The 25,506-nt window shown below is 43.1% G+C and overlaps 1 protein-coding gene across 1 annotated transcript; it reads left to right on the forward strand.

Annotated features, from left to right (window-relative positions):
- Positions 1 to 1,850: 1,850 nt before the first annotated feature.
- LOC308487589 (quinone oxidoreductase-like protein 2) lies at positions 1,851 to 23,947 on the forward strand. Its single transcript, XM_081025997.1, has 10 exons — positions 1,851 to 2,105; positions 2,188 to 2,296; positions 4,325 to 4,421; positions 5,753 to 5,811; positions 6,359 to 6,424; positions 7,193 to 7,302; positions 8,159 to 8,240; positions 11,677 to 11,858; positions 14,233 to 14,461; positions 22,675 to 23,947. The coding sequence occupies exons 1-10, from the start codon at positions 1,933 to 1,935 to the stop codon at positions 22,741 to 22,743; spliced, it is 1,176 nt and encodes a 391-aa protein (XP_080882123.1). The 5' UTR covers positions 1,851 to 1,932; the 3' UTR covers positions 22,744 to 23,947.
- The last annotated feature ends 1,559 nt before the right edge of the window (positions 23,948 to 25,506 follow it).

Below are 25,506 nucleotides of genomic sequence, written 5' to 3' on the forward strand. Positions count from 1 at the left end.
ATTTTTTTTTGCTACTATGGCAACTATCAAATGCCTGTCACTTACCTTTGAAGCTCTTTGGAAATGTGAAACTTGTTTTGCATATAAGTGCTTAAAATCACCTCCATTACCAAAGATACTTTCATCTCCCTCCAAGATGCTTCTTAAAGTGACTTTTACTATCTTCTTCAGACATGGTTATAAATGTAGAATGCAGTATTGATACATTTCTCCAACCTCACTGATTCTCAGTCCCTGAAAATGACAAGGATGTTATAAAAACCACAATAGAAAAAATTTCCATAGAAATACTTAACCAAAAATAAAAGACTTGATTCCTTCAGATCCTTCCAATTATCTGGAAAACTGATACTAGATGATGGAGGGTTCATTCAACAATTCATTAGAGAAGCATACATTAAATGCCTGTACGTGTTGCCTTGTGCAAAGTACTGCAAACATAAAAGAGATTAAGTTGCTGCTTTCAAGGAGCTCAATTAAAAACTGCTTGCTTTACATCTCGTATAAATACCTAATATTTTACAAAACATTTTCCACATGTAACAATGGGAAACAATTCGTTTCATCCTCAGAACCATCAATCCTGGTTTCATACTTCATAAAGTTGAGATTTCTTATTGCTCACTGTTATTTGGCAGCCAGAACGTTCATTTTCATTATGATAATGCTAGTATTTCTCCATTATTCTTGGTTTGATTTTATATGCCTAATGACTAAGAGTTTACAAAAGTGTCTCATTGGAAATGTTTTTTTCATTTTCTCACTTTCTAGTCCTTGTTCCTTGCAGGCATGAGTTTCCTTCCAAGGGTGTCAGGGCCTAAAATGACTTCAGATTCCCTGAGTGCTCTTAAGAAAACAGTGACATCTGCTGCATAATTGTGGGGACCTGGTTCTTGGATTCCTTTCCCACCAAAGCCTTCAGACCATAATCTCATAAATTCATTCCTATTTCACATTTGCTATTTTTCCTTTATTCCATTTTTGATCATTCCTTCCAGGTCATTTGCTACCTGGGACTGTTGTTTCCACCACAAAACAGAAACAGAATTGAGCAACTTGGGGATTATCCTGCCCAACGCTCTCGCCTTATGGAGGAAGAAACTAGGGTGCACAGCAATCAGGTGTCAATGCAGAAGCCACACAAACGGGTGGTAGGTAGAGGCTGTACTCTGACCAGATGTCTTGTAAAGACATTATGCTGTCTTTAAAGCTACCTGTCCCATGAAACATACTTCCCAGGATAATACGTGCTTCTCTTACATCGCCAGTATGTGAATATTTGGTTACTGTTGCAACAGAGGTCTACCCAGTTTTACAATATCTCACAGATTATGTTGTTATGTTTTCAGTTTTTCCATAGTGTGCTTGTTCACCTAGGAATTATGTGGTCGTTGAATCAATTATTCAGCTTCCTTTATGTGCCGGGCGTAAACCAGGCACTGGGAACTATGAAAACTGGGAACTATGAAAGTCAGGTTTTGGCCTGACTTTAACTGCAAGTATTCTTGAGACTTGTTTAGGATCATTTCACATTGAATTAACAGTAACCATATCGTTTCAGTGTAAATGGTCCTGAAAGCGTGAGAAAATTGCTAAAAATTGAACCGTAGTGAGGTGTTGAATGCAGACAGTAAAGCCTTTCCCTATGCATTTAGGATTTCGCACGCACCGAGGACCCAAGGACCGCTCATATGTCGCCAAGTGGGATTTTCAAAGCCTCCCAAATTTGTTACTTAAAGGCCAATAAAGGGTAATCTCGGGTAATCAGTTTCCTTTTACTCGTTTTCTTTCCTCTCCAGCGGGCTCCCCCTCCAGGAAGCCTGTGGAACGAAGGGACTCAGGCTCCCCGGGGTCCGTGCAGCGAGCCCTGCCGGTGGGGCGGCCCAGCGCACGGTCCTGGCTGCCACCAGCCGAGTTGAGTCCTGCCCCGGGATGCCTCCGGGCCACTTTTCCCCTCTCCCCGGCGCGTCGGGGGCGGGGCCAGCATTCTCCGCTCTTCCTGTCTGGGTTGGACCACTGGCCTCTCAGGACTGCCTAAGCGTGGCCATGGCGACGGCAGTTGGGGGACTTTGGGGACGGCGCTTCCCTCGGGTGTGGCTCTGCAGGTGCGAGCCCTACTCTTCCCTGAGCCCGACAGGCAGCCGCGGGGGTTGCCCCGCGTAACCCAATCCTTGTACCTTGTTGCAGGGGGGCCGGGCCGTGTGGCGGCCGCTACTACCTTGCTGCGCTGTGCAGGGAGTTGAAGCAGCCCCTGGCCATTGAGGAGGTCGCCCCCCGCCCTGTCCGGCCTCACGAGGTAGGGTGACCTTTCACGTTCCCCTTGGCCACCACACACACCGCAGGTCCCCTGGATCCCAAGAGCTCAGCTAGGGGGCGACCAGGCCACGGGAGCGCAACTTGGTCCTGGGCTGGAAGGGCCCCTTCTATAGTGTTCACAAAAAGGCCAAAAGGGCTAAAGGAGGATTATTCCTCAAGACACAAATGGAGGCCTCTTTCTGAAGGCCCAGAGCTGTTGCCTTAGAAACAGAGAATTCTGATTTTCACACGGTTTTGCATAACCACCTGCAAGTTATTGATTTAACAGAGTTACATGGACCCCGTCCTTTGCTTCTTCTTTGGTGTCCCATCTCATTTTCCGCCCACTCTCCTCCCCCAAACCAGCCCAGCAACGTCCTGTATTTCCGCCAGAATATGTTCCTTGTGCCCTCTTCTGGCATACCGCAGTGATTTGGGGTGGGGTTAGTTTAGGACTGTGGACATTTCCAGTAAAATGTGGAAGTCACTTGGGCCTTGTGGGTTGACCACTCTGGTGACACAATGTCATCTGGCGTGGAGAATGACAACCTCTGACAAGGTGCCGCAGTGTCAGGGATGACTGGTGAGAGGGAGAAATGTGGCTGCAGCCCTGAAGTGTCACTAACACAGACTGTGGCTAAAAGAATTATTTGGGTGAGCATATGATGGCAGCCAATCTGCTTCTTGGGACCCATGTGCTGAAAGAGGTTTATACTTGAATCATCCTTGAATCAGGCTGGAGTGGTTTGAGGTCATATGTGTCCTGCACTTGTCAAATGTCAACAACAAATGTATCCTACGCACCATGGCTGAAGGCTGGGCTCCTTTGTTCTGTTCTTGGCCCAGACGCTGACTATGTAAGGAATTAGCTCATGAGCTGGGACTATGTGAGTTTACCCTCATTAAATCCCCTTAATCTGGAATGGTGCCTGGCACGTGGCAGATGCTTAAAGCATTGTTGAATGAATGCATTTTGTTGATAAAAATATCTTCTCACCAATATGGAAACGTACCTCTGTACTAAGATGGAAATTTAAACACAACAAACGACGTGGACTCTTTCAGCCTTTATTGCCTCCTGTAATTCCTAGCTCTGTTTGAGATGAGTTAGTCTAGGACAGTAATGCTCTAACTTTAGCCTGCATCAGAATCACCTGAGGCTTATTGAAACAGTTTGCTGGGCTTTGTCCCCAGAGTTTCTGATTTAGTAGGTCGGGGGGGCCTGAGAATTTGAGGTTCCCAAGTGACACATGCTGGTGATCTGGGGACCACACTTTGAGAACCCCTAGCTTATAAAGTCTAGAGAAACTGCTGGCTACTCTGCTGCAGACCAGCCTCAGCTCTACCACTGTCATGAGACACAGACGCTGGGGATTTAGGACTAGCCTCCAAGAAGATTCCCGATTCCCTAAAACAGATGATCCTGTTACCTTCCTGCTTAAAATCTTTTAATGGCTTCCCATTGTTTCCACTTTGAAGACTGAAATCCTCAATAAAGCCTACAAACCCTTGGAGGGTGTGGGCCCTGCACTCTAACACCATCTGTTTCTTCTCTTTGTGGTCTAGGCCTGGTGGTTTTCTTTTTTGTCCCCACCACAGGGCCTTTGCACAAGCCATTGCTATTGACTGTGCTAGGCCCTTCCCCCTCCCCCGACTCATTTTGAATAGTTAGCTCTTAGCTGTTCTTAGTTCAAGTGTTACTTTCTCAGGGATTTCTCCTGACCATCCCAAAAAGGTCAAATCCCCCTCGTTATGTGCTTTCATAGTACCAGATATTTATATCTTTAACATTTTGTGTAGGAGTTGTAATTTAATACATAAATTCTCATAGTTATTTGGTTACTGTCTGTCTTCTATACCATACTTTTAGCTCCATGAAGGCAGGAATCTTGTCCATTTTGCCACAAGATTGTACACTGGCACTTAGTTCAGTACCTGCCATATGGTAGGTTTTCAGTAAATATTTTGGTATAATTGAATGAACTTTGTCTCCACAAATATGTACTGCTCTACTCTATTTCTTTTGCAGGTCAGAGTTGATGTCCATTTCTGTGGAGTTAACTTTGCTGATATTTTGGTCTGCCGTGGCCAGTATCAAGAAAAGCCCCACCTTCCTTTCACACCTGGTGAGTATGAAGGGGCCAAGTGACTGCTGCAGGAAAAGAAGATACAGTTTTCAGAACCATGTGCTTCATCTTAGACACTACTGGGTGGTGCTTGCCTGCTGTCAGTGATATCTCAGACATGTTAACCTTACCACTAATTATCTCTAGATGGTGAGCCCCTTGAGGGAAATTTCTGTGACTGTCTTACCCTCATTATACTCCCCCCATCTTCGCATTGTAAGTGTCTTATAGGAGGTGCTCAATAAATACTTTAAAAATGAATAAATGAGCACATGAATGTTCATATGTCATTATGTTCACAAGAATTCTGATCCGAATCATCATCGGTCCTAGTCATTCCCTTTTATTCTTCGATATTGCCTATATTTTGTTTTTTTCGCTTAAGGATCACAACCATCTGTTTTCAGCTAAAACTCTCAGTCCTCACAAACACATTCCCAAAGAAACCTAATATCAAAGGGTCAGAGAGATGAAAACGAGTTTATACATTTCTAGCAGCCCACTGTCTGATTTTCATTATGCCCAATCTGATTACATTTAGATTCTGAATGTGTGGACAAAGACTGATTTCTGTTGTTGAAATTTATCGAAAGAGATGTAAGAATAGCTCAGCGTGTATATGGTACATGTATATCCTGTCTATATAGATGTGTACTATGGACACAGTGATTATGAAATCGTTGCTATGTTTTGTTCTCTGGGGATTTGGTTGTATCTCAACAGTTGGAACCATTTTCCTCTGTTTGTATTTGCTGAAATCCTGGGAGGGGGGAAGATGTCATATTCAATTCAGTTATTCCTCTGGCTGCTCAAGTGGGGAATGTATGATCACTGAATTCAGAAATTTCAGAGGTGGAAGAGGGCAGACAACACCAGCTCATACATGTGAGCCAAGTACTATATGAATAAATACAGTTCATGTCCTTGAGGGTCTCATCATGCAGAAAAGGAGACATGCCAACAGATAAATGTAATATGATGAGCATTGTAATTGGGGTGCTGTGGGAGCTGAAGGCCTCAGTGATCAGGATCAAAAGTACGTACTTGTATACCTGGGATTCCCTGTGCTTTTGCCCATTGTTGAAATTTTCATCTGTGTCCTTGTGAGAATGCGACTGCTATCTCTTTTTAGGTTGTGGTCATGAAATCTTAAATTAACTTTCTTGTGCTTTGGATAAACACTCTCACCCCTCTTTCCTGGATCGCGGGGTCCAGCACACTTAAACCCTCTCAGCTACAGAAAGCTGGTAGGTGGGCTGTGGATCAGGATTTTCACACCTCCATGTTGCTGGGCTTTATAGATAACCTAATCTTTAAACAATTTGTTTTAGGAATGGAGTTTTCTGGGATAGTATTGGAGACAGGCAAGGATGTCAGCACAGTGAAAGAGGTAAATTAGTTGAAATCTAAAGAATTGATGTGTGTGGCTATGAGAAATGTGCTAACTTATTTGTAGCTAATGGTCTTGATTCTCCTGGTCTTTGCCAGTCAACACCAAAGGGAAACTGAGATAGACGGGGAAGAAACAAATTCTGAATTGGGAGAAGGAAGCCAGTGCAAGTTCCTGGCTTCATTACACCTTTTATTACTAATAAAAGGCAGTACGTTGGTCTTTAGTTAGTGAGAAAATTCTCAGGTTGCAGCCGCCTGTGAAAGAAATTAACACTGGGATTCTAAATCATATCCAAATTCATATTCTAATCGATAACCCGTATCATTGTCCAAAATGTGCTCAGGTTGGCCTGGCAACCTGGTGGGGGTGTTGAGAAAATGGCTAAATTATTTACTAAGCATTAATTCTGAGTAGATAATTAAGGCAAATCTGTGTCTTATGGGGTCCGAAAGAAAGATTTTCTTTCTTTTTTAGATTAATTCAGGAAGAGATAAATGGCAAGGCCATGCGTTTGAACCTGCCCTTAATGGTATTTTCTCTTCAGGGAGATGGAGTGATTGGTGTGAGTGACTTTAATAGTATGGCTGAAGAATACATCGCTGACCAGAAGGTATCCCTTCCTCTCAATATTAATGCTTAGGGATTTTTTCCCTCCTTTCTTTTCTATAATCCCACCTATCCCTCATACCCTGTTCTCCTTCTTCCCCGCTGCGCTTTTTCTTTGTATTCATTTGGTCATATCTTGTTTCCCAGCCAAGCACTTCTTTCTTCCAACTGCTAAACTCCATTTCTATATTGGCGTGACAATCCTTGCACAGAACTTTGTGTGGAGCGGTTTAATGTAGAAGCATTTTGTTTTCTGAGTCCTGGAGCAACTGATTGGCTGTCCAATTGGACCAGTGAGGTAGTTTTGGTAGAAAAACTGGTTTGAGGCATTGAGCTGGATGTAATGGTTTCTCTCCACATGAAACTTGTGAAAGAGAGCCCAGGGAATGGAGCCAGACAACATGGCCCAATCAGGTTGTGCAGAATGTGGATGGAGCCCCCTAGTGGAGAACAGTGCATAATTTTTCCCACAGCTTTATTGCGGTAAAATTTACCTACTATCCAATTCACCCATTCTAGTGCAGGGGTCTGTGTTCCAGTCTCCATAAACTGGTTTCTTCCTGAGCAGATGCAACCCTAGTTTTGAAGATTTATGCACCCAAATCTTGAACTTGGCCACAGCTTGCTTGGTCTTGACTTCCATTGGGCTTGGTTCCTGACGTGTGTTTCCCTTTGCAAATCAGTCACTTAATTAAATCATAATTTTTACTGAGAAGCCTTTATGAATAGGTACATGTGCTTAATCCCTAAGTCACTGTTATCTCTTTTCTAGGCACTGTGGCAGATTCCAGAAAGGGTCCCCCTCCGAGAAGCTGCTGCCCTGCCTGTGTCCTATGGTACCGCGATTATGGCCCTGGAGCATCGGGCATGTACCCAACCTGGGTAAGGACTGTATAGACAACAGAAGGCTAGATAGGACCCTTCTCTGATATCAGAAGTGCCTGAGGTCTTGCCCCCTTGAGGTCCTTTCCCTTGTCTGACCTTTAGCTCATGTTCAGTCTATCTAAGTAAAGGCCAAAGGGACGCAGTGACTGGAGATGGGGGTCTGGTCACGGTGGGGATATCCTTTTATCTGAGAAGGAATGATCGACGGTGAACTTGGCCACTGTGAGTTTCGGGAAATACCTCCCTCAAACTTGACCACTCTAGATATCACTTCCTACAGAACCTTAAAGTTTAGAGAATTCGTTTATTTAAACTCGCTTCCCTCTGGTTCTAATGGAGGCCTGTAGTATTTGTTTCTCTGAAGCTTGGTTGGGTGGACCTAACTGAGGTCTTTCAAACTCAGAAGTACCGAAGTTTCCCACTTTACCTGAAGTATACCTGCGCCCTTTGATCTTTTCTGAGAGCTCAGCATTACCCCAGGAAGATGAGTTTAGTTGAGAAGTGATTATTATGTGATCGCCTTCTCAAATTTGGCAGTGTGTAGTATGAGTATGATTTTAGGACAGACTTTCTGAGTATCTCAAAGGAGGGGTTGACACTGGCATGAAGAAGAGGCTGCCTAGAGAGATTAAGGAATTTTTTTCCCCGGGAAGTCTTCCAAATGACCTAATTAGCCCTGATCTAGCCGTCACCCAGCCCTAAAAACTGGAGCATGGACGTACGTAAAGGGTTGAATGAATTGGTTTCTAAGTTCTCTTCTTGCTTGAAAATGTCCTGGTTTTGAAATATTCATGAAATCATATTGCCGAATGATTTGTAGTTTCTGAAGTAACATTCACTCTCTCTGGCACAGAGAAACTGTTCTAGTGACGGCAGCAGCTGGAGCCACAGGCCTTGCAGTGATAGATGTGGCAACAAATGTCCTTCAGGCCAAGGTATTTATTTGTATGTTAGATTCTGCACTTAAAAAAATGATACCTCCACCCATGGTTTTCAAACGTGGGATATATTCGTTCATTTATTAAAAACCATGTGCAAGGTGCTGGGATTACACATTCCCCTAGAGTAGGGTGTTGACAAGTGTTTGCTTGTAGACTAGGGAATGGACCCAGGAGTAAATCGTTCGTCCTTCCCGTTACTGGAACCTGCCAAGGTCCAACTCAACAGCCTCTGCCGCTGCTGTTGTTCCCTCTACCTGTGGGGCTCTGCATTTCAAATTTAAACTCAGATGCCACTTTTTAGGGAAGTATTCTTTGTCCCTCAGGAGGTGTTGATCCCCTTCCCCTACTATTTATATATGGCCTCGTAGCATCCTAGACTTCTCTTTTCATAGCACACACCTCAGTGTACGCTTAGTCATGCACTTGTGTTGCTATTGGACTAATGGCTCCCTCCGATTGTACTGGAATCTCCATGAAGGCAGGGACAGTGTCTATTTGGTTCATTATTATCATGCCAGTACCTGGCATGATGCCTAGACCATGGCAGGCACTAATAACCATTTCTTGAATGAATGAACAAGAAAGACTGACGTCTCTACAAGGGCGTCTCTCTGAGGCTGTGGGTGTCAGAGAAAGAGGGTTTCTTGGAGAAGATGGACATTTAAGCTGACTTTTGGAAGGGCTGGTAGCAGCTAATGTGAGGAAGAGGGATGTGAAGGCAGGAGGATCTTCTAGTAAGACGGAGAAATGGGAACTAGCACGATGCATTGGGGGAATTGTACATGGTACCTGTGGGGCAGAGGATGTGTGTGGGGAATGGTGGCAGATGACTCTGTAGAGGTGGGCAGAGATGAGTCCAGAAAGTGCTGGAGAATTCCAACATTTGTTGGAAGCCATTGAGGGTTTTAAGTAGGGAAATGACGTGATCATCTTGGCATTTGCAAAGTTCATTCTGGTAGCAGTGGGGACGAGAGGTAGGGGCGAGGACAGGGGTAGTCAGAAGGCAGGAGGGTGGATTCTTGGAGCAATCCAAGCCAGAGGTGATGGTACTTGAATCAAGGCAGTGGAGGCGATGAATTGAGAGAAAACAAAAGTGGAAGGAAGTAGAGAATTCAGTGACTGGAGAGCGTCCTGGAATTGTTGAAGGAACGAGGATTTTGACGTTAGCCTATCCTAGGTTCAGATTCCAGCTCTGCCTTTAGCTTAATCGCTGCAGTTTCCTCATTGGTAAAATAACGTTTTCCTTAGAGGGCCATGCGGATATTGAAATTACATGTATAATGCACCTGTTAGAGGGCATGGCATGTCAGTAAGAATCTCTTAAAAAGGGATCTTGTTATTAGACATTGAGTGAGAAGGCACAAACTAGGTTAATTTGTGGATTTGCCATTTGTTGAGATTTAGAACACAGGAGGAAACGGCGAGTTCAGTTTTGGATGTTGCAGACTGTTAGATGCCCATGGAGCACACAGCTGGGGTCACCAGGAGATACAGGCTTGGAGATAATTGGGTTGGTCTGGAATTGGTTCAGGTGGCATCTCTCCTTCTCACCTTAAGTTCCTTTGGGAAGGACATGTGAGTTCTGAAAGCAGTCTTAGATATTACCTGGAGGCTCCTCATGGAAGCTTAACACATTTCATGTGAAAAGTAAGGGTTTTTAGCACTTCTTCGGCAGGGCGACCAGAACTGGTCTCATTGTCTGGAACCACTATTTAACATTTCTAGAAAGATAAAATTATGCCACTTGTTTTAAATAGTTACAGGAGTTTAAGTAGAGAGAAAAATTTACTTTAATTCAGATATTAAAATTAATCTAAGCTGCATTTTCTTCAGCAGCAATAATGGTTTTACCCCAAAGCAAACAAAAACAAAATGAAAATGATGTGATTATGCCACCAACTTGGAACAGGTCATTTCGATAACACCTTCAATTCACAGCATTTTATATTGCTTTCAGAGTGCCTCCACAGCATTATCTAACCCTTGACCCCTGAATGTCCATGTTTATCCTTTCTATTTCACAGATGAAGAAAGAAAGGCACTGAGAGAGAGAGAGAGAGAGAGAGAGAGAGAGAGAGAGAGAGAGAGAGAGAGAGAGAGAGATTGATTCATGGCAGGTCTCACCGGATGGAGTGAGAATCCTGGGGTTGGAATCTGGAGCCTGACCCTAGTCAGGTGGTGCCCCTCCCCTCGTGTCTCTGTGTACTCAGCCCTCCGTGACCTGGAGCTATCTGAGGGTTCTACTGGGGAGTACGTGAAGGTAGCTTTCAGTTTCAAATAATTAGAGGTGAGTTTGGAATCGTAAAGGCACAGGTGTTCTTGGGTGTTTGAACACAAGTTCTGAATGTCACCTTAGGGCCAAAGTGCTCTGGCTGATGGTAAGGCACCCCTAGGCAGTGATTGAGTGTTTGAAACTTTTCTGGAGACTTCCATGCCCCAGACCTCCTCATAGTACAGCCTGCAGCCATTGATAACATCTTTGCCAGGCCTTAGGCCTGGTTTTCTCCCAGCGTGATGGAGTGGAAAAGCATGGACTTTGGAGTCAGGCCATGTTGGGTTTGGATAGTTGTTCTACCACCTACTTCCATCTGTAGAACGGAAGTAATTATACCTCCCATCATGTTCTTATATGGTTTCAATAGAATACGTAATTGCATATGTGTAACAATAGACTCAATTTATCTAACACTTTGTTTTCCAAATGTCTTATACACAGTATTCCATTGAATTCTTAAAATAAATCTTATGGATGAGGTAACTGAAGCTTAGGGAAGTTGGCAGGCAGAATAGAGGTTAAGGCCATGAACGATAGAGGTGGGTCAGCCTGGCTTTGGATCTCCTCCTGCCTGCCATTAGCTGTGTGACTTTGAACAATTACTTAACGTTTTTTGCTTTGGTTTCTTGATCTCTGGAATGAGCATAATAATAGTGTGTGTATCATGGACTGTTAAGATGAAATGAGTTATTAAAATATGTAAAGCATGCAAAATAGTGCCTGGCACAGAGTAAGTACTATGTGTTTAGTTTTTTCTAATGTGCCTTAGGTAACACAGCTGGTTAGTAGCAGAGTCAGGATTTGAACTCGGCTCTGTCCAACTTAAAAATCTTTCCATTGAGTCATGTTCCAGTTGCTAGGAAGTCTTTGCTGGTCTTCTTGATCTGGGTTGGCTACCTTTTGTTTGCACTTCTGGAACCCTCCTGTTCTTTCAGGGTTCTTGGAAATGTGCATCCGATGGCCGGTGGGACGTGGGGAGGCCAGTGTGACGGTGCTGTGTGTTGGGCCTGATGTGCTGGTTTGAGGCAGGTGTTAGGATGGCGGCCTCACATTGGGTTCCTTCGTTACTACCCTTTGGTTGCAGCTCGGGTGGGAGGCGTGAGTCCCTCATGGTACATGTACTGGAAACGCAGAAGCTCTGTGTTCTTTATGCAGGTAATAGCTGCTGCCGGAAGTGATGAGAAGTGCAAGCTGGCAATGCAAAGGGGAGCGCAGTCCAGCGTGAACTACCGTCAGGGCAGCCTGAAGGAGGCAGTGAGAAAGCTGCTGGGCAGCGGCGGCGTGGACGTGGTCATTGACACTGTGGGAGGACATATCTTCCTGGAGGCTCTCCGCAGGTGCTTCAAGCGGTCTTTCCAGAGTGGCCCAGACCTGGGGCTCTGCAAACACCTTTCCAGACCTCTGTCTTCCTTCTGGCCTTGCGTCCCTTTTGTCTTTGCTGCTCACTTTTCCTGCAGGCGTTGGCATCAGCGAGAACAGCTGAGTGAGTGGGTGGAAAGAACTTGAAGCAGAGTGAAAAAGCAGGAAATGCTTAAATATAGCAAAAACAAAATACCCAGCTGGAAAATACCCAAGAAATGACTGCAGACTCTCTAGTTGGCAATATTAAATGCTTTAGAAATTAGACATGTGTGAAATTCAGCTGGGCCGGTCCCCATTAACTGCTTTACATACATGGTGTGGGTCATTCTTGGGGAGGTCATAGTTCGCATAGTAGATGTACACCCTCTTTTGGTCTCGCTGGTTTCTGAAGCAGCCAGTGGGGTAGGTGTCTTTTTGACTTATTTTTTTTAAAAAAAATCACTGGAGAGTTGGTGGGACCATCATCTGTACACCAATTCTCATTCTGTTTTCAACCAAGGGAAAAATGGAATAATATGGGTTTCATTTCTCTGGCCCTCCTGGCGAGCGCAGTTTGTGGATTCTCACCATTTAAAGTAGAAGTCACAGAAGCAGAGAGAGCAGCTGGCCCACAGGTGGAACCTTGTTGGCACTGAGGTCCCCAAGCATCACTGCAATGTGCTTGGCACTGTGCTTAGAGAAGAAGCAAAGGAGGAGTGTTTGCCTAAGTGGAGAGACAGACAGAGCTGCTAGGATTCACCCTTCTCTTCTTGTCTTCTGGGAAATAATGTTTTGACACAGCTTCTCATTTCCCTTCTAAAAGACGAAAAGCAAAAACCAAACAAACATAGGCATATTTTATGTCAAAGATGTTTACCAAGTTTATTTTTACAACTCATTACTCAGCGTGCATTGTATGGTTACTTTTCATAATGGGCTGCAGAGGACGTGCATGAATGTTTGTTGATTATTCAAAATTCTCTAGAGAAGCAGATAAAGGAGCCCTCAGGTAAGTCTTTGTGTAAAGGAAATGATGCTTCCTTAAAGTGCCTATCTTCTTATTCCTGCTTCCTAAATTCAAAAGCATCACGCTGATTTGTCTCTGAGTACAGCACAGGGGATGACGTTTGTTTACACCCAGCTTCCTTCCACAGAGTAGTGGAGTAGTTAAATAGACAGTCTTGATTCTCAAGTGGGTCTGTTTATAAAACTGGCTACTTCCTTTGGCAGCCCCCTACTGTCTTGCTTATGGATTATATTTGTATTTTCCTATTGAGGAACCCAAAGTGATACAGGGTGGTTCACCCCTGCCAGTTTGTAAGGCCAAGAGGAGTTCCCAGCTAGAGGTTTAATGCATATTCCTTTAAAAAAAATTGTGAAAAAACACACATAACCTAATAGTTATCATTTTGACCATTTGTACATGTAAAATTCAGTGGCATTAAATATGCTCACAATGTTGTGTAACCTTCCCCCCCAAAAACTCTATACCCATTAAACAATAAGTGCCCTTTTTCTACCCCCCAACACCCAAATAACCTCTATTCTACTTTTTGTCTCTATGAATCTATCTACTACATTGCTTTTTCCCCCATTCTACATATTTTACTGTGGTAAAAAAAATACGTAACATAAAACTTGCTCTATTGACCATTTTTAAGTGTACAGTGCAGTAGTGTTACATATATTCACATTGTCATGAAACCGATCCCCATAACTTTTCCATCCTGCAAATCTGAAATTCTGTCCCCATTTAAACAACACCTCCCCATTGCCCCCTCGCCCCAGTCCCTGGTAACTGCCATTTCACTTTCTGTTTCTCTGAATTTGACTGCTTTAGATACCTCAGACGCATAGAATCATACGGCATTTGCCTTTTTGTGGCTGGCTTATTTCACTTCGCATTGTGTCCTCAAAGTTCATCCGTGTGTTAGCATGTGACAGAATGTCCTTCTCTTCGAAGGCTGAATCATCGCCCATTGTTAAGTACACACCCCATTTTGTTCATCTGTTCATCCCTTGATGGACCTTTGGGTGGCTTCCACCTCTTGGCTAGGGTGACTGCTGTGAACAGGGCTGTGCAAACGTCTTTTCAAGACTCTGCTTTCAGTTCTTGTGAATATAGACCCAGAAGTGGGATTGCTGCATCGTATGATAGCTCTCATTTTAATTTTTTGAGGAGCCTCCGTACTGTTTTCCACAGCGGTGGCACCATTTTACAATCCCACCAATAGTGCATGAGGCTTACAATTTCTTTACATCCTTCCCAACACTTGTTTTTTTCTTTTCTTCTTTCTTTTTAAATAGTTGCCATCCTCAGGGGCGTGCATGTACATTGCTTTTACGATTTCTTTTCTTTTTTCTCCTCAGCCTGGCCTGGGAGGGCAGGATTGTGGTGGTTGGCTTTAGCGGAGGAACCATTGCTTCTGTGCCAGCCAATCTTCTGCTCCTGAAGAATATCTCTGCCATGGGAGCGTACTGGGGCCGATACCGGGACCAGAACTTCCCTGTCTTCTCCAGGAGCCTGTCCTCTGCTCTCCAGTACTGTCAGCAAGGGCTCATCCAGCCACACATTGGAGCGGTTTTTAAGCTGGAGGAGGTGAGATGCTTTTAAAGAATGTGGTGCAGGTAGGGCCAAGGTGATGTGGACAATCTGTGTCCAGCTACCACCTGGTTTCCGTCTGGATGTGATAAATCCGCTTAGGGAATGAAAAGGGGAAAATGCAACACAGAATAACAGGGCCTCACCGGCGGCAGGGTCACAGGGTTTCTCCCCGATTTCAGGGGTGTAGGGCTGTAGGCCCAGGCCTCGTGAGCCACCCGGAAGCAGACTCGGTGAAGGTCCTGCAGGAGCGGGATTGGGACGGTTCTCTCTGCATCACTGGTGTCTCACACAGAGGGACGCCATGGTACTTGAGGAAATAATTTACCCGTGTTGAAATGAACTCTGAACTGCACAACACACAAGTCTAAGAAGGAGGCACTTCACTTGACCTTTGATTTTAGAATACAGACGCTTTTAAGTACAACCAGATGATCTGAAGCTGGAGTTCTGTGAACAAAACATTAAATCATGCCCGGCATCGTAGGACTATAATTCACCCATTAGTTACTGTCGTTAATTTTGTTGGCTCTGCACTCCCTGTTTTCATCCCCCCACAGTTCCATTAATGTGGCTTAAACTTCCTCCAAAGTGTAATTGCAATATAGTTGTAAATGGGGATCTGTTAGGAATTCACTGTGAAGTCTTTTTTTCTTTTTCTTTTTTTTTTTTGGCTTAATTTGTTTTAACGTTCAAAAAAACGGTTTTGGTAACTAGTAAGCCATCGATGAAGGCAGTGTTTTGTTCGTATGCAGATTAGCAGAGTCCAAGCTGTCAGTGCCAGACTTCATTGCTCACCAGTCTTCCATTTTGATGTTTTTGTCCTCTGATGAGGCATATTCAAAGCAGTTTACTTTCTTCCTCATCTTTTTGTATGTCGGTCAAGAAGGTAGTGTTCAGTGGTAAAACAAGAATCGGACTGGTCATCAGAAAACGGGTTGGATTTTATTTCCAGCTTTGCCCCCATCTATTTGCACCTTTGTGGGAGTCCCCTCATGTTTCTTACTTTCAGTTAACACGGCTCTCAGATCGAGGGGTCAGGCAGTCTCAGTGGCTTTCAGACTATGCTTCAGGAGCGGGACCTGGGGATGGGCAGCTGTAGACTCGAGCTTCCTGGGTTCTGGGACCACATCTCTGCACTATGTTTTTACTGAACTATGTTCATTCTTTTAAGAAAAAATGTTTGGGCTCAATATCTTGAAAACCACCCGTTTAGAGACTTTCTGGGTCTGCATCCAACTTGTGGCTTTTATCGCGTGACTTGTAAACTGAGGTTTGCTTGACATGAGGCTCATGTGTACCTGTTGATAGAGGATAAGCACAGTAGTGGAAACATGTGCTGGTTTGAACTGTCCCTTCTGTCCATCTAGGTGTTCAGGCAAGGGGAAAAACCAGAAGTAGGTTACTATCTTCACTGCCCACCTTGACGATCTTTCTCCTCTTAAACGCAAATTAACCACCTAGTTATTCGCTTCCTGTAAGCTTCCCTTTGCCCTTCTCCTTTCCAATGAGGATGTTGCACGTGGGGTTTTTCTAGTTCTTTCTACTCTGCTGGCCTTCCTGCTAGCAACTGGCTCTCTGAAGCCATGCTCGTTAACAGCTTCAAGAATCTCGTTCCCACACTATCCACCAATGATGTTTTCTATTTCTTTCAGTATGCAAACTATTTTGAGGAATAATAATAATAGTAACTCCCACACATTCGGTACTTACTATGGACCAGTACCGTGCTAAGTGCTTGACATGCATTTTCTCATTAATCTTCCTAACATCCCTTTGAGGTATGAACCGTTTTTATCACATTTTACAAACGAAGAAATCACACCTGCCCAATAATATGTGGAAAGTGACAGACCTGGAATCCAATCCAGGTTGGTCTGATGCCAGAGTCTGGGATCTTTCTGGCCATGTCAAACTCTCTCCTCAAACAAGCCAGGAAGTTGCTTCTTAGAAACCTTATTTCAGAGTCTGAAGTTTATCTATCCGTCAGAGAATTATCTCTGTGAAAGAACTACGGTATCTTATAGTTAAAACGATCAGGGATCTTGAATTTTCCTGAGTAGTACCAGAATTTATATATTTTGTTTATTTCAACTGAAGATGATTAAATGGATATATAATTAATTGCACTTAATTTAAAACGTGAGTAATATATTTTCATGTAAACCAGTTAACATATTGGAAAAAAATATTCTCAACGTGCTTTGGGTTTAGAAAACGATCACTGTGTACGTGTGTGTGTAATATATATACATGTATATACATGTATACATATATGTATGGATGTGTATATTTGTGTGTATGTGTGTGTGTATATATGTGTATATATATGTGTGTATATCTGTATCTATATCTATCTATCTATCTATCTATCTATCTATCTATCTATCTATCTATCTATCTATAACCAGAGAGATACTAGTGCCTCCCAGCTTGTATGTTTTCCTGAATGTGTGCATTTATAGCTGTGACCTCGCTAGTTGATATTAACATGACCACATACTTTGTACCATAGTCTTTGGAGTAGGGTATGAACTTCCGTAGCACTCTTGTGCTTCTCCTCCACCTGCTTAGAATTACTTGTTCCATGCCTGTCATTCCCACAGACTACACTCCATGAGGACAAAGCCAGTGTGCCATCTGCACGTCTGTGTCTCCAGGTTTCGGCACTCACCGTCTGTTGAATGACTCATTGAGAGTAGGGGGCGCTAGGCAGGGTTAGACCACCAGAGTTCCGATCCTGGCCCCACCTGGCTGTGGGCACATTGCTTACATCTTTGTGCCTTATTTCCTCATCTGCGATGCGAGCAGTAATAGACTCCACCTAGTAGTGTGGTTATGAGGATTAAATAAGATAATACGTGTAAAAGCAGATAGTGAACACTTAGTATTTTTTTTTTTTAATTTATTGGGGAACAGTGTGTTTCTTCAGGGCCCAGCAGCTCCAAGTCATCGTCCTTCAATCTAGTTATGGAGGGCGCAGCTCACTGGCGCATGTGGGAATCGAACCAGAAACTCTGTTGTTCAGAGCTCGCACTCTAACCAACTGAGCCATCCGGCCACCCCACTTAGTATTTTTTTAAGCAAAATCTACAGCTATTATAGAGTTGAGCTTTCCAGTTCCCTTAAACTGTAACACTGCTGCAGTGTCATAGGAACACATTTCTGAGGGCAAGATTAGAGAGGCAGACTTTAGATTTTGAATGTTCACTAGAATTTATTGTTTTCTGATGAGTTACATCTGTGCCATGGTGGGTGGATCATGGCTTAGCCCCCTGGTCTGTTTAGAGGATGGTACTCTTTAGATGTGTGGAGTCTGTTTTCTGTAGGGAGCTGCCCACACGCGCCTCGGCCTGATACCACACTTAAACCTCACAGATCTGAACTTGTTTATTGTATGAAGTTCGGGTGAGACTACCACCGGACCAGATTGAATGGATAGAAATTGTTCAGTTGAAGTTTGCTGAGTGTATCTGTGGAATATTCCTAAAAATGAAGTTACTCTTTTAGTTTAGATGGTGTGTTATTTTCACCACACTGATCCAGACCCAGTTTGGCAGGTATGGGCCTCCCCATACCTGCCAGTCCCATGTGCCCCAGGCCTTGGCTGCTTGTCACACTTCTCCAGTGATGGCTCACTCAGTGGCTGTACAGCCCAGACCTTACCCCTGGGGGTGCCCATCTCCTAACACTGCTGATTGTCTCATGCTTTCCTGGGGCTGAAGGCTGATCGAGGCAAGGCCTCCATTTTGCTCATGAGGGGTGGGAGCTGCTGCAGCGTCTGTGCAGAGGTCTGATCTGAAGGACCTGTGGAAGCGCTGTGACCCTGTGTCCAGACACTATGACGCAACCCAGAAGTGTGGGGAGCTCACTCCATGGGGCAAGCTCGGACAAAGGAAAGCCCGGAGATAAACTGCTGCCTTTGCTGCTCCCAGTGGACTGTTCCGGTAGCAGTGGTTCCATGTGGTCTTTCTGCCGAGGTCCCACGTGAACAGCAACCAGTGTGTGTCCCCATGAAACTATGCGTGGTTCAGTGACATACCTCGTAGTTCCTCTCCTCCTTCCTCGATTCACTTCCCTGTCCCCACACCCTTGCCTCCTTGGATTCCAATGAAACCTTAGGGCACGCATTCTGATTAGGCTCTATTTTCTAAGGAACCCAGGCTGACGCTTAACTGAAAATGTATTTATTTTTGTGTTTAATAATACATGGCTGGACTTTTTTTTTTTTTAAGTCAGGTTTTTGGAGGTATAATTTCCATATAGTAAAATTTGATCTGAGGTTTGACAAACATGTATAGTCCTGTAACTACCCCACTACAATCAAGATATAGAACGTTTCCATCACTTCAAAAAGTTACCTTGTGCTCCTTGGTAATCAGTCCCCTTCTCCTACCCACAGCTCCTGGCAACCACTGATCTGTTTTCTCTCCCTATGATTTTGCTTTTTGAAGAATGTCATATATATATAATATACATATATATATATGGAATCATTTATATATATATATAAATGGAATCATACAGTATATAGCCTTTTGAGTCTGGCTTCTTTAACTTTGCATAAAGCTTCTGCAATGCACCCCTGTTTTTGCATATCTGAGTAGTTTGTTCCTTTTTTTTGCTGAATAGTGTTTCATTGTACAGATATACTGGTTTAAAGGATATTTGATAATTTTCAGTTTTTGGTGATTATAAATAAATCTTCTATAACTGTCCACGTGCAAGTTTTGTATAGGCATAGCTTTTTATTTACTACTGGGATGTCTGGGTTATATGCTAAGTGTATGTTTAACTTTTTAAAAAATTTACATAGACATTTAATTGGCTTTATTTACAGAGCAGGGTTGCCCCTCCCCCCTTGCCTCCCCCCCCCCCTCTCCAGTGGTGGCTAGATAATATCATTAGATAAGAATGCCAGTTTAAAAGAAATCTGTGTAGAATCCTAAAAATAATTGGTATAGATGTTCCTTAAGAAGGGACAGGCTTTACTATGTCAGCAGCTGGCTTTCTGTGCCTCAGTTACTGAGAAGCAATTCTGTTGCAGTCTCTTACAGCCTATCAGTTGGAAGACAAGGCCACTGTTATTGCATTCCTACCAAAGTCCATACCATGTAGGTTTTCTTTGTGTGTGTATGCGTGCGTGCGTGCGTGCGTGCGTGCGTGCGTGTGTGTGTGTGTGTGTGTGTACACACGCTTATGTATTCTGGATGAGAAACTGAAGCTCCAGCATTTTCTGTCTGAACATTTCAGGGTTTTGTTTGTACTAATTTTATGCTCTATGTTTAACTTTTAATAACCACCAAACTGCTTATCAAAAGTGGTTGTTATTTTGCATTATTTTGCATTCCCGTCAACGACCTATGAGAGTTTTTGTTACTTTGCATCTGCCAGAATTTAGTATTGTCAGTTGCTTTGTTTAATTGTAGTTGTTCTAATCTGTGTGAAGTGGTATCTGATGGTAGGTTTAATTTACAGTTTTCTAATGAATAATGATCTTGTATATCTTTTCATATGCATGTTTGCCATCCGTATCTTTTTCGGTGAAATGTGTTGACTGATTTTTAAAAGAAGATTAAGATCAACTCGTATTAGAACAATGATATGATGAATATAAGTCAACTATGACAATGTATCGGTAATGAAACATTTTTACCTTTTAAAAACAATCCCACTCAGTCCCAGATATATTCATTCATTCATTCATTCATTCATTCATTCATTCATTCATTCATTCGCGAGTTTATTCTACTCTTCAGACATTCACTGGGTACATTCTGTATACTAATCATAAAAAGTAGACTTAAAGAATTTATTTTTTAGTTGGAAAGCTCTCAGGATAGTGCTATGATAGGGTGAAGACCTGGTTTCTAGAGGAAAGCATGAATCAGCATAATATACGAGTATTTAGGGAAGTATAGGTTACTCAAATTATTCCTGCTTGATGAGCTAATTAAAAATTACAACAGCAGAACCTAAAGCAAAAGCAATATCCTCTCCCTGCCCCCAAATTCCAGGTTGCAAATCTCCAGAGACAAATTGAATGATGGCTTCATTCACTGCAGGGCATAGAATCAGTTCTGCGAACAGCCTCTGTTTGCCTGGACATCAGGATGGAGTTCCTCCTCTGAGATGCAGCCTGTAAAATCCCAAAGGAGGAAAATATCCCCAGGCATCTGACTTAGCTATCCAAAGACTGGTCTAAAGCCCTGCACTTTACTTCTGAGTTTCTCATTAAGCCCCTTATCACTCTCATTAAGCAGCTAGTCCTTAATACCACAGCTTGTCTGTTTTCCCAGCCCAGAAAGAAACCACAGGGTAGGAAGGGACGGAACGGGGTTATTTTTAGAAGCAGCTGCAATCACAACAGAAGTGGCAGCTCGACATAGAGAAGTAGCAGAACATCTGAAAAACAGGCAGTCAACTAAAGGCTGTTCAAATGATGAGACTCCCAAGTCATGGAACAAAAAGGTTATGCTTTCCCTCCAGTGTTACCCTTGAAAGAAGTCAGGTAAATATCGGCTACATTTTTATAAAGATTTATGTGAACAATGATTAAGAATAAGGTTTAGCATCTGCAGTGACAACTTTCTTTTTATGTTAACATTTATGTGCAGGAGATTCCTCATTTCTCTAGGATGCCATGTGAAAAAAGTATCAATATCTCGAATTATGCTTGTTTTCCCAAGTATTTTGTTGTTGTACTACGCCAGGTCCCTGGGAACAAGTAGCTTCTAACTGACAGGGAGAGTGATGCTGCTGTGAGTCACATGGAGATGTACCTTTGAGTGATTGACAGGGCGGGGATGAGTGTTTCCAACATCCATGTTAGACCTCTTCCACCTCCTCTGAATGCATCTAAATTTGTGTAGCTTGGGAAGCGCTCTGTAAGGCACAGAGCCCCGAAAGACAGATGTGTTTGGCACCAGCAATTTCATAATACAGAGAGATAGCCACGATGGATTTGTTTTCCTGCTTATTTTTGCTTATTAATTTTTTAATGTTTTTTTGGGGAGGGAGGATTTCATGCGGAAAGTGTTGTGTAATCATAATCCTCATTTCAAAGCACATTTTCATCTTTCATGCAAGGCCCGTCTTTTGCTTTCATGTCTGCATATTTATGGATGTCTGTATTTACTTACTCCCTTTATCCTCATTTCCCACTTGTGTTCCCCACAACTTTTCCTCCCCTGAGTCAGTCTTAAGTTACTTAAACCAAAGCATAGGGTTGTGCTGTAGACTTGACTCTGTGCCTGGATTTGTCACGCAGTGCTGTCTTTCTAAAATCCACCTGTGTTGTGGGTCCTTTATCCCGTTCTTGGATTCTCACTGCTGCATAGTAGCCAGTGTACATCCACCATAGTTTCCAGATCCGTTCCCTGCGATAAACTTCCATGTTGACTGGATTCCCTGCCACCAGAATCAGTTTTGCCTTTTACATTTAGATGTAAGATCTATTTCGAGTTAATTTTTGTGAAGGGTGAAGGACAGTGCCGTCATTCATTTTCTTTTTGCATGTGGCTGTCCAGTTGTTCCAGCACTGTTTCTTGAAAAGACCGTTCTTCCTTCATTGAATTGCCTTTGCTCCTTTGTCAAAGATCAGTGGACGCCATTTGTGTGGGTCTATTTTGGGGTCTCTAATGTTCCATTGCTCTCTTTATCTGTTCCTTAACCAGTATCACATTGGCTTGATTGTTGTGGCTACTGTTTTGGTTTGTGTTTCATAACTTGTACTTCTAAAAAAGAATTTGAGATAGATTGCAATTTCAGTTACACTGTAAACAGGACACTTTTAATTAAAAATGATAAAAATTGTAAAAAAAAGAATTCACTGATTCTTCTGCCAATGACTTCATTCTTTCAAAAGCTAAATCACACAGAAGTACTACAATAGAGTATAGAAAGCCCTGAGGACTTTTTACCTGCTGTCATTTATTTGACAACATTGAAAATTATAGTGTAGCCAGAGAAATTCTGAGGTTGGGTTATTCTTAAATATTGTTTTCCTTTGAGTTTGTGGCGATTCTTTAGTTAGTATGACGTAGTTACCTATATATAGTTTGTTGAAAAGATATCTTAGTGCGTTAGCTACTTTAAAAATGGAACCAATAACAAATACATATATATGGTTTGTTGAAATTTGCATGTATTGCAAGCCTGACTACACTTTTTTGAGATTTCTTTTCTTTTCTTTCTTTCTTTTTTTTTAGGTCAATGATGCCTTCCTTCATGTAATAGAGCGCAAATCCACGGGCAAAGTGCTTATCTCCCTCAAATAAATCCTCACCTCAGTCCAAATCCAGCATGTCCAAATCCACACTCATCATCTTTCCAAAGACCTGATTTCCCTCCTGTGTTTATAATGGTGTTACCACCTTCCTTAGTAATGCAGGTTCAGAATCTTTTAGAGTCACCTTTGAATCTTTTTTCTTATTCCTCATAATAAATGTGATCATCTGTTTTATTGTCCAGACTTGGGCCTATTTGAGAGGGAAAGGTAATTACACCAGGAGCACAGGTGTCCCAGGCAAACCAGGGTGTGTGGTCACCCCATTCATAATGCCTCAATGGCCAAGTTCTGTCATCTCCACCTCTAAGACATCTCTCACCTCCCTGTTCTCTTTTCCATGCTGACTAATTATGTCTCATCTGCTAAATCCAGGGACCTAATGGGCTTTCCTACCTTTAAACCACCTCCACATTCTTGTTATGCATTATCGCCATGGTGACCTTCCCAAAGCACAGCTATGACTGGGTCTCGTCTTAGAAAACCTACAATGGCCCACCGTTGTCTACATGGTAGAGTTCAGACTCCTTGAGCTAGCATTTCATTATGACCATGACTTTGCCCCTCTCTGCTTTCCAGCCTTATGTTCCACAACTCCGCCAGTCCTGCAGTCAGCACTGAGATTTCCTGTTCCCCCCACACCCCTGCCCTTTGCTCTGCTCAGGCAGTTTCCTCTACTCCCTTATCTCTGTCAAACATAAGCCTTCCTGACCTGTAAGACCTGCCATGAGCCTTTCCCCCCAGGAGTGTAGTCATCTCTTCTCTTCCCCTTCTCCTTCCTGTAGCTTCACCCCTGGGATTTGTCACATTCTGCCTTGTACCAAAGGGAGCAGCGTATCTAGTGGAATGAACACAGGATTCTGAATCCAAGATGTGGGTTTGAATCCCAGTCTCACCACTTTGGAGGTGGTTGCTGAAGGTCACTGAGCCTTCATTTTCTCACTGTATAGTGGATATTATATTATCTACCTCACAAAGTTGTCTTGAGGAATACATGCATTGACCGGCAAAACGTCTTGCACATGGTAAACGATTAGCAAATGCTAGTTACTTTCACTTCTTTTTTCCCGACTTTCTCAATGTAACAGAAGTCCCTTGAAAGCAGGTACCATGTCTGTGTCACTTTTGTTCCTCCCACAATATATAGCACAGTGAGTTACCTTTGTTAAACACTCAATAAATTGAATTGAATTGGAATTATCTGCAACTCTTAAATAGTGGGATGAAGTTAAGAGTATAAAAACAACCCAAATGTCCATCGACAGATGAATGGGTAAACAAAACGTGGTCTGTACATACAATGTAATATTATTCGGCCTTAAAAAAAGAAGGAAATCTTGACACATGATATAACATGGATGAACCTTGAAGACATTATGCCAAGTGAAATAAGCCAGGCACAAAAGGACAAATATTGTACGAGTCCACTTATAAGAAGTACCTAGTCAAATTCAGAGACAGAAAGCTTGGCTGATGTAAGCTCCAGTCTCTGCCTGAGTTCTGGTCTGTGGGGAGAGGACCTAGAATTGGTCCTAGAATTGGCGGGACGCTAAACACAGTTGTCTACTCCTTCTACTGCATGATGGATAATTCTTAAAAAGGAGGAGTGTGGGGTAGGGATAAAAACAGATACTTAATACCACAGGGATGGAGTACTTCTAGTTATTCTTGATGAGGTCCTGTTCCAATAAATGTGGTACGAGGTTTTCTTTTCTGATAAATACCTCCAGCCACTTGAAAGTACCTATCTTGTCAGGGTCTTTTCACCAAAAAAACCTTTTGGAGGAACTGAGTTGTAAACTAGGGAGTGAACATTTGAGGGAAAGAATGTGAAACCAAGAAGTTAGCAGAAGAAACCGTGAGGGGGAAGATGTCAGGACAGCCACCCACAGGTTGTCTTTTGTGGGCCCATGTGGTGCTTTCAGGCAGGTTAAGGCATGTACTGCTGTCTCTTCCATGCCCAGTGGCCACATTTTAGTCTTCTGGGGGCTTCATGCCCTGTGGTTCCATTAAATAACATGCCTCTCCTCATCTGCCTTTCCCAACCTTCTTTTTTTTTTCAGTTGGGGAATGTTGGGGAACAGTGTGTTTTTCCAGGGCCCATGAGCTCCAAGTAGTTGTCCTTCAATCCAGTTGTGGAGGGCACAGCTCAACTTCAAGTCCAGTTGCCGTTTTCAATCTTTAGTTGCAGGGGGCGCAGCCCATCATCCCATGTGGGGATTGAACTAACAACCTTGTTGTTGCAAGCTCATGCTCTAACCAACTGAGCCATCTGGCCACCCCTCTGGAAGCTCTGCGGCAGCTCGTTGTCTTCCGTCTAGTTGTGGAGGGTACAGCTCACTGGCTCATGTGGGAATTGAACTGGCAACCCTGTTGTTCAGAGCTCGCGATCTAACCAACGGAGCCATCCAACCACCCCAACCTTCCTTCTTAATGTGAGCTATTTTTTTGTATTTAAATGAAAGTTGCTTTTCAAAAATACCAAGACACGAACTTTGAGGCTAATGTTAGAATTTCCTGACACCCTTTGGGATAATTGAAGACATGCTGGATAGATGCTGGGAATGATGACAAATCAGGACTGGGAAAGTGCACTAGCCCAGCTGGGAACTACCTTTCCCACTGTTCAGAGCTGATCAGTAGGTGTCACTAATAATAAAGATCGATTGTCCCCAGCTCACTAACGTCAAAATGACTTAGATTGAAAGAGGCAGTCATTAAGGAGAGAGAGTTTCTTCAGGTTTAACAAGTATTG

This window comes from Rhinolophus hipposideros (genome assembly GCF_964194185.1).
Source record: "Rhinolophus hipposideros genome assembly, chromosome: 19".
Lineage (NCBI taxonomy): Eukaryota > Metazoa > Chordata > Mammalia > Chiroptera > Rhinolophidae > Rhinolophus > Rhinolophus hipposideros.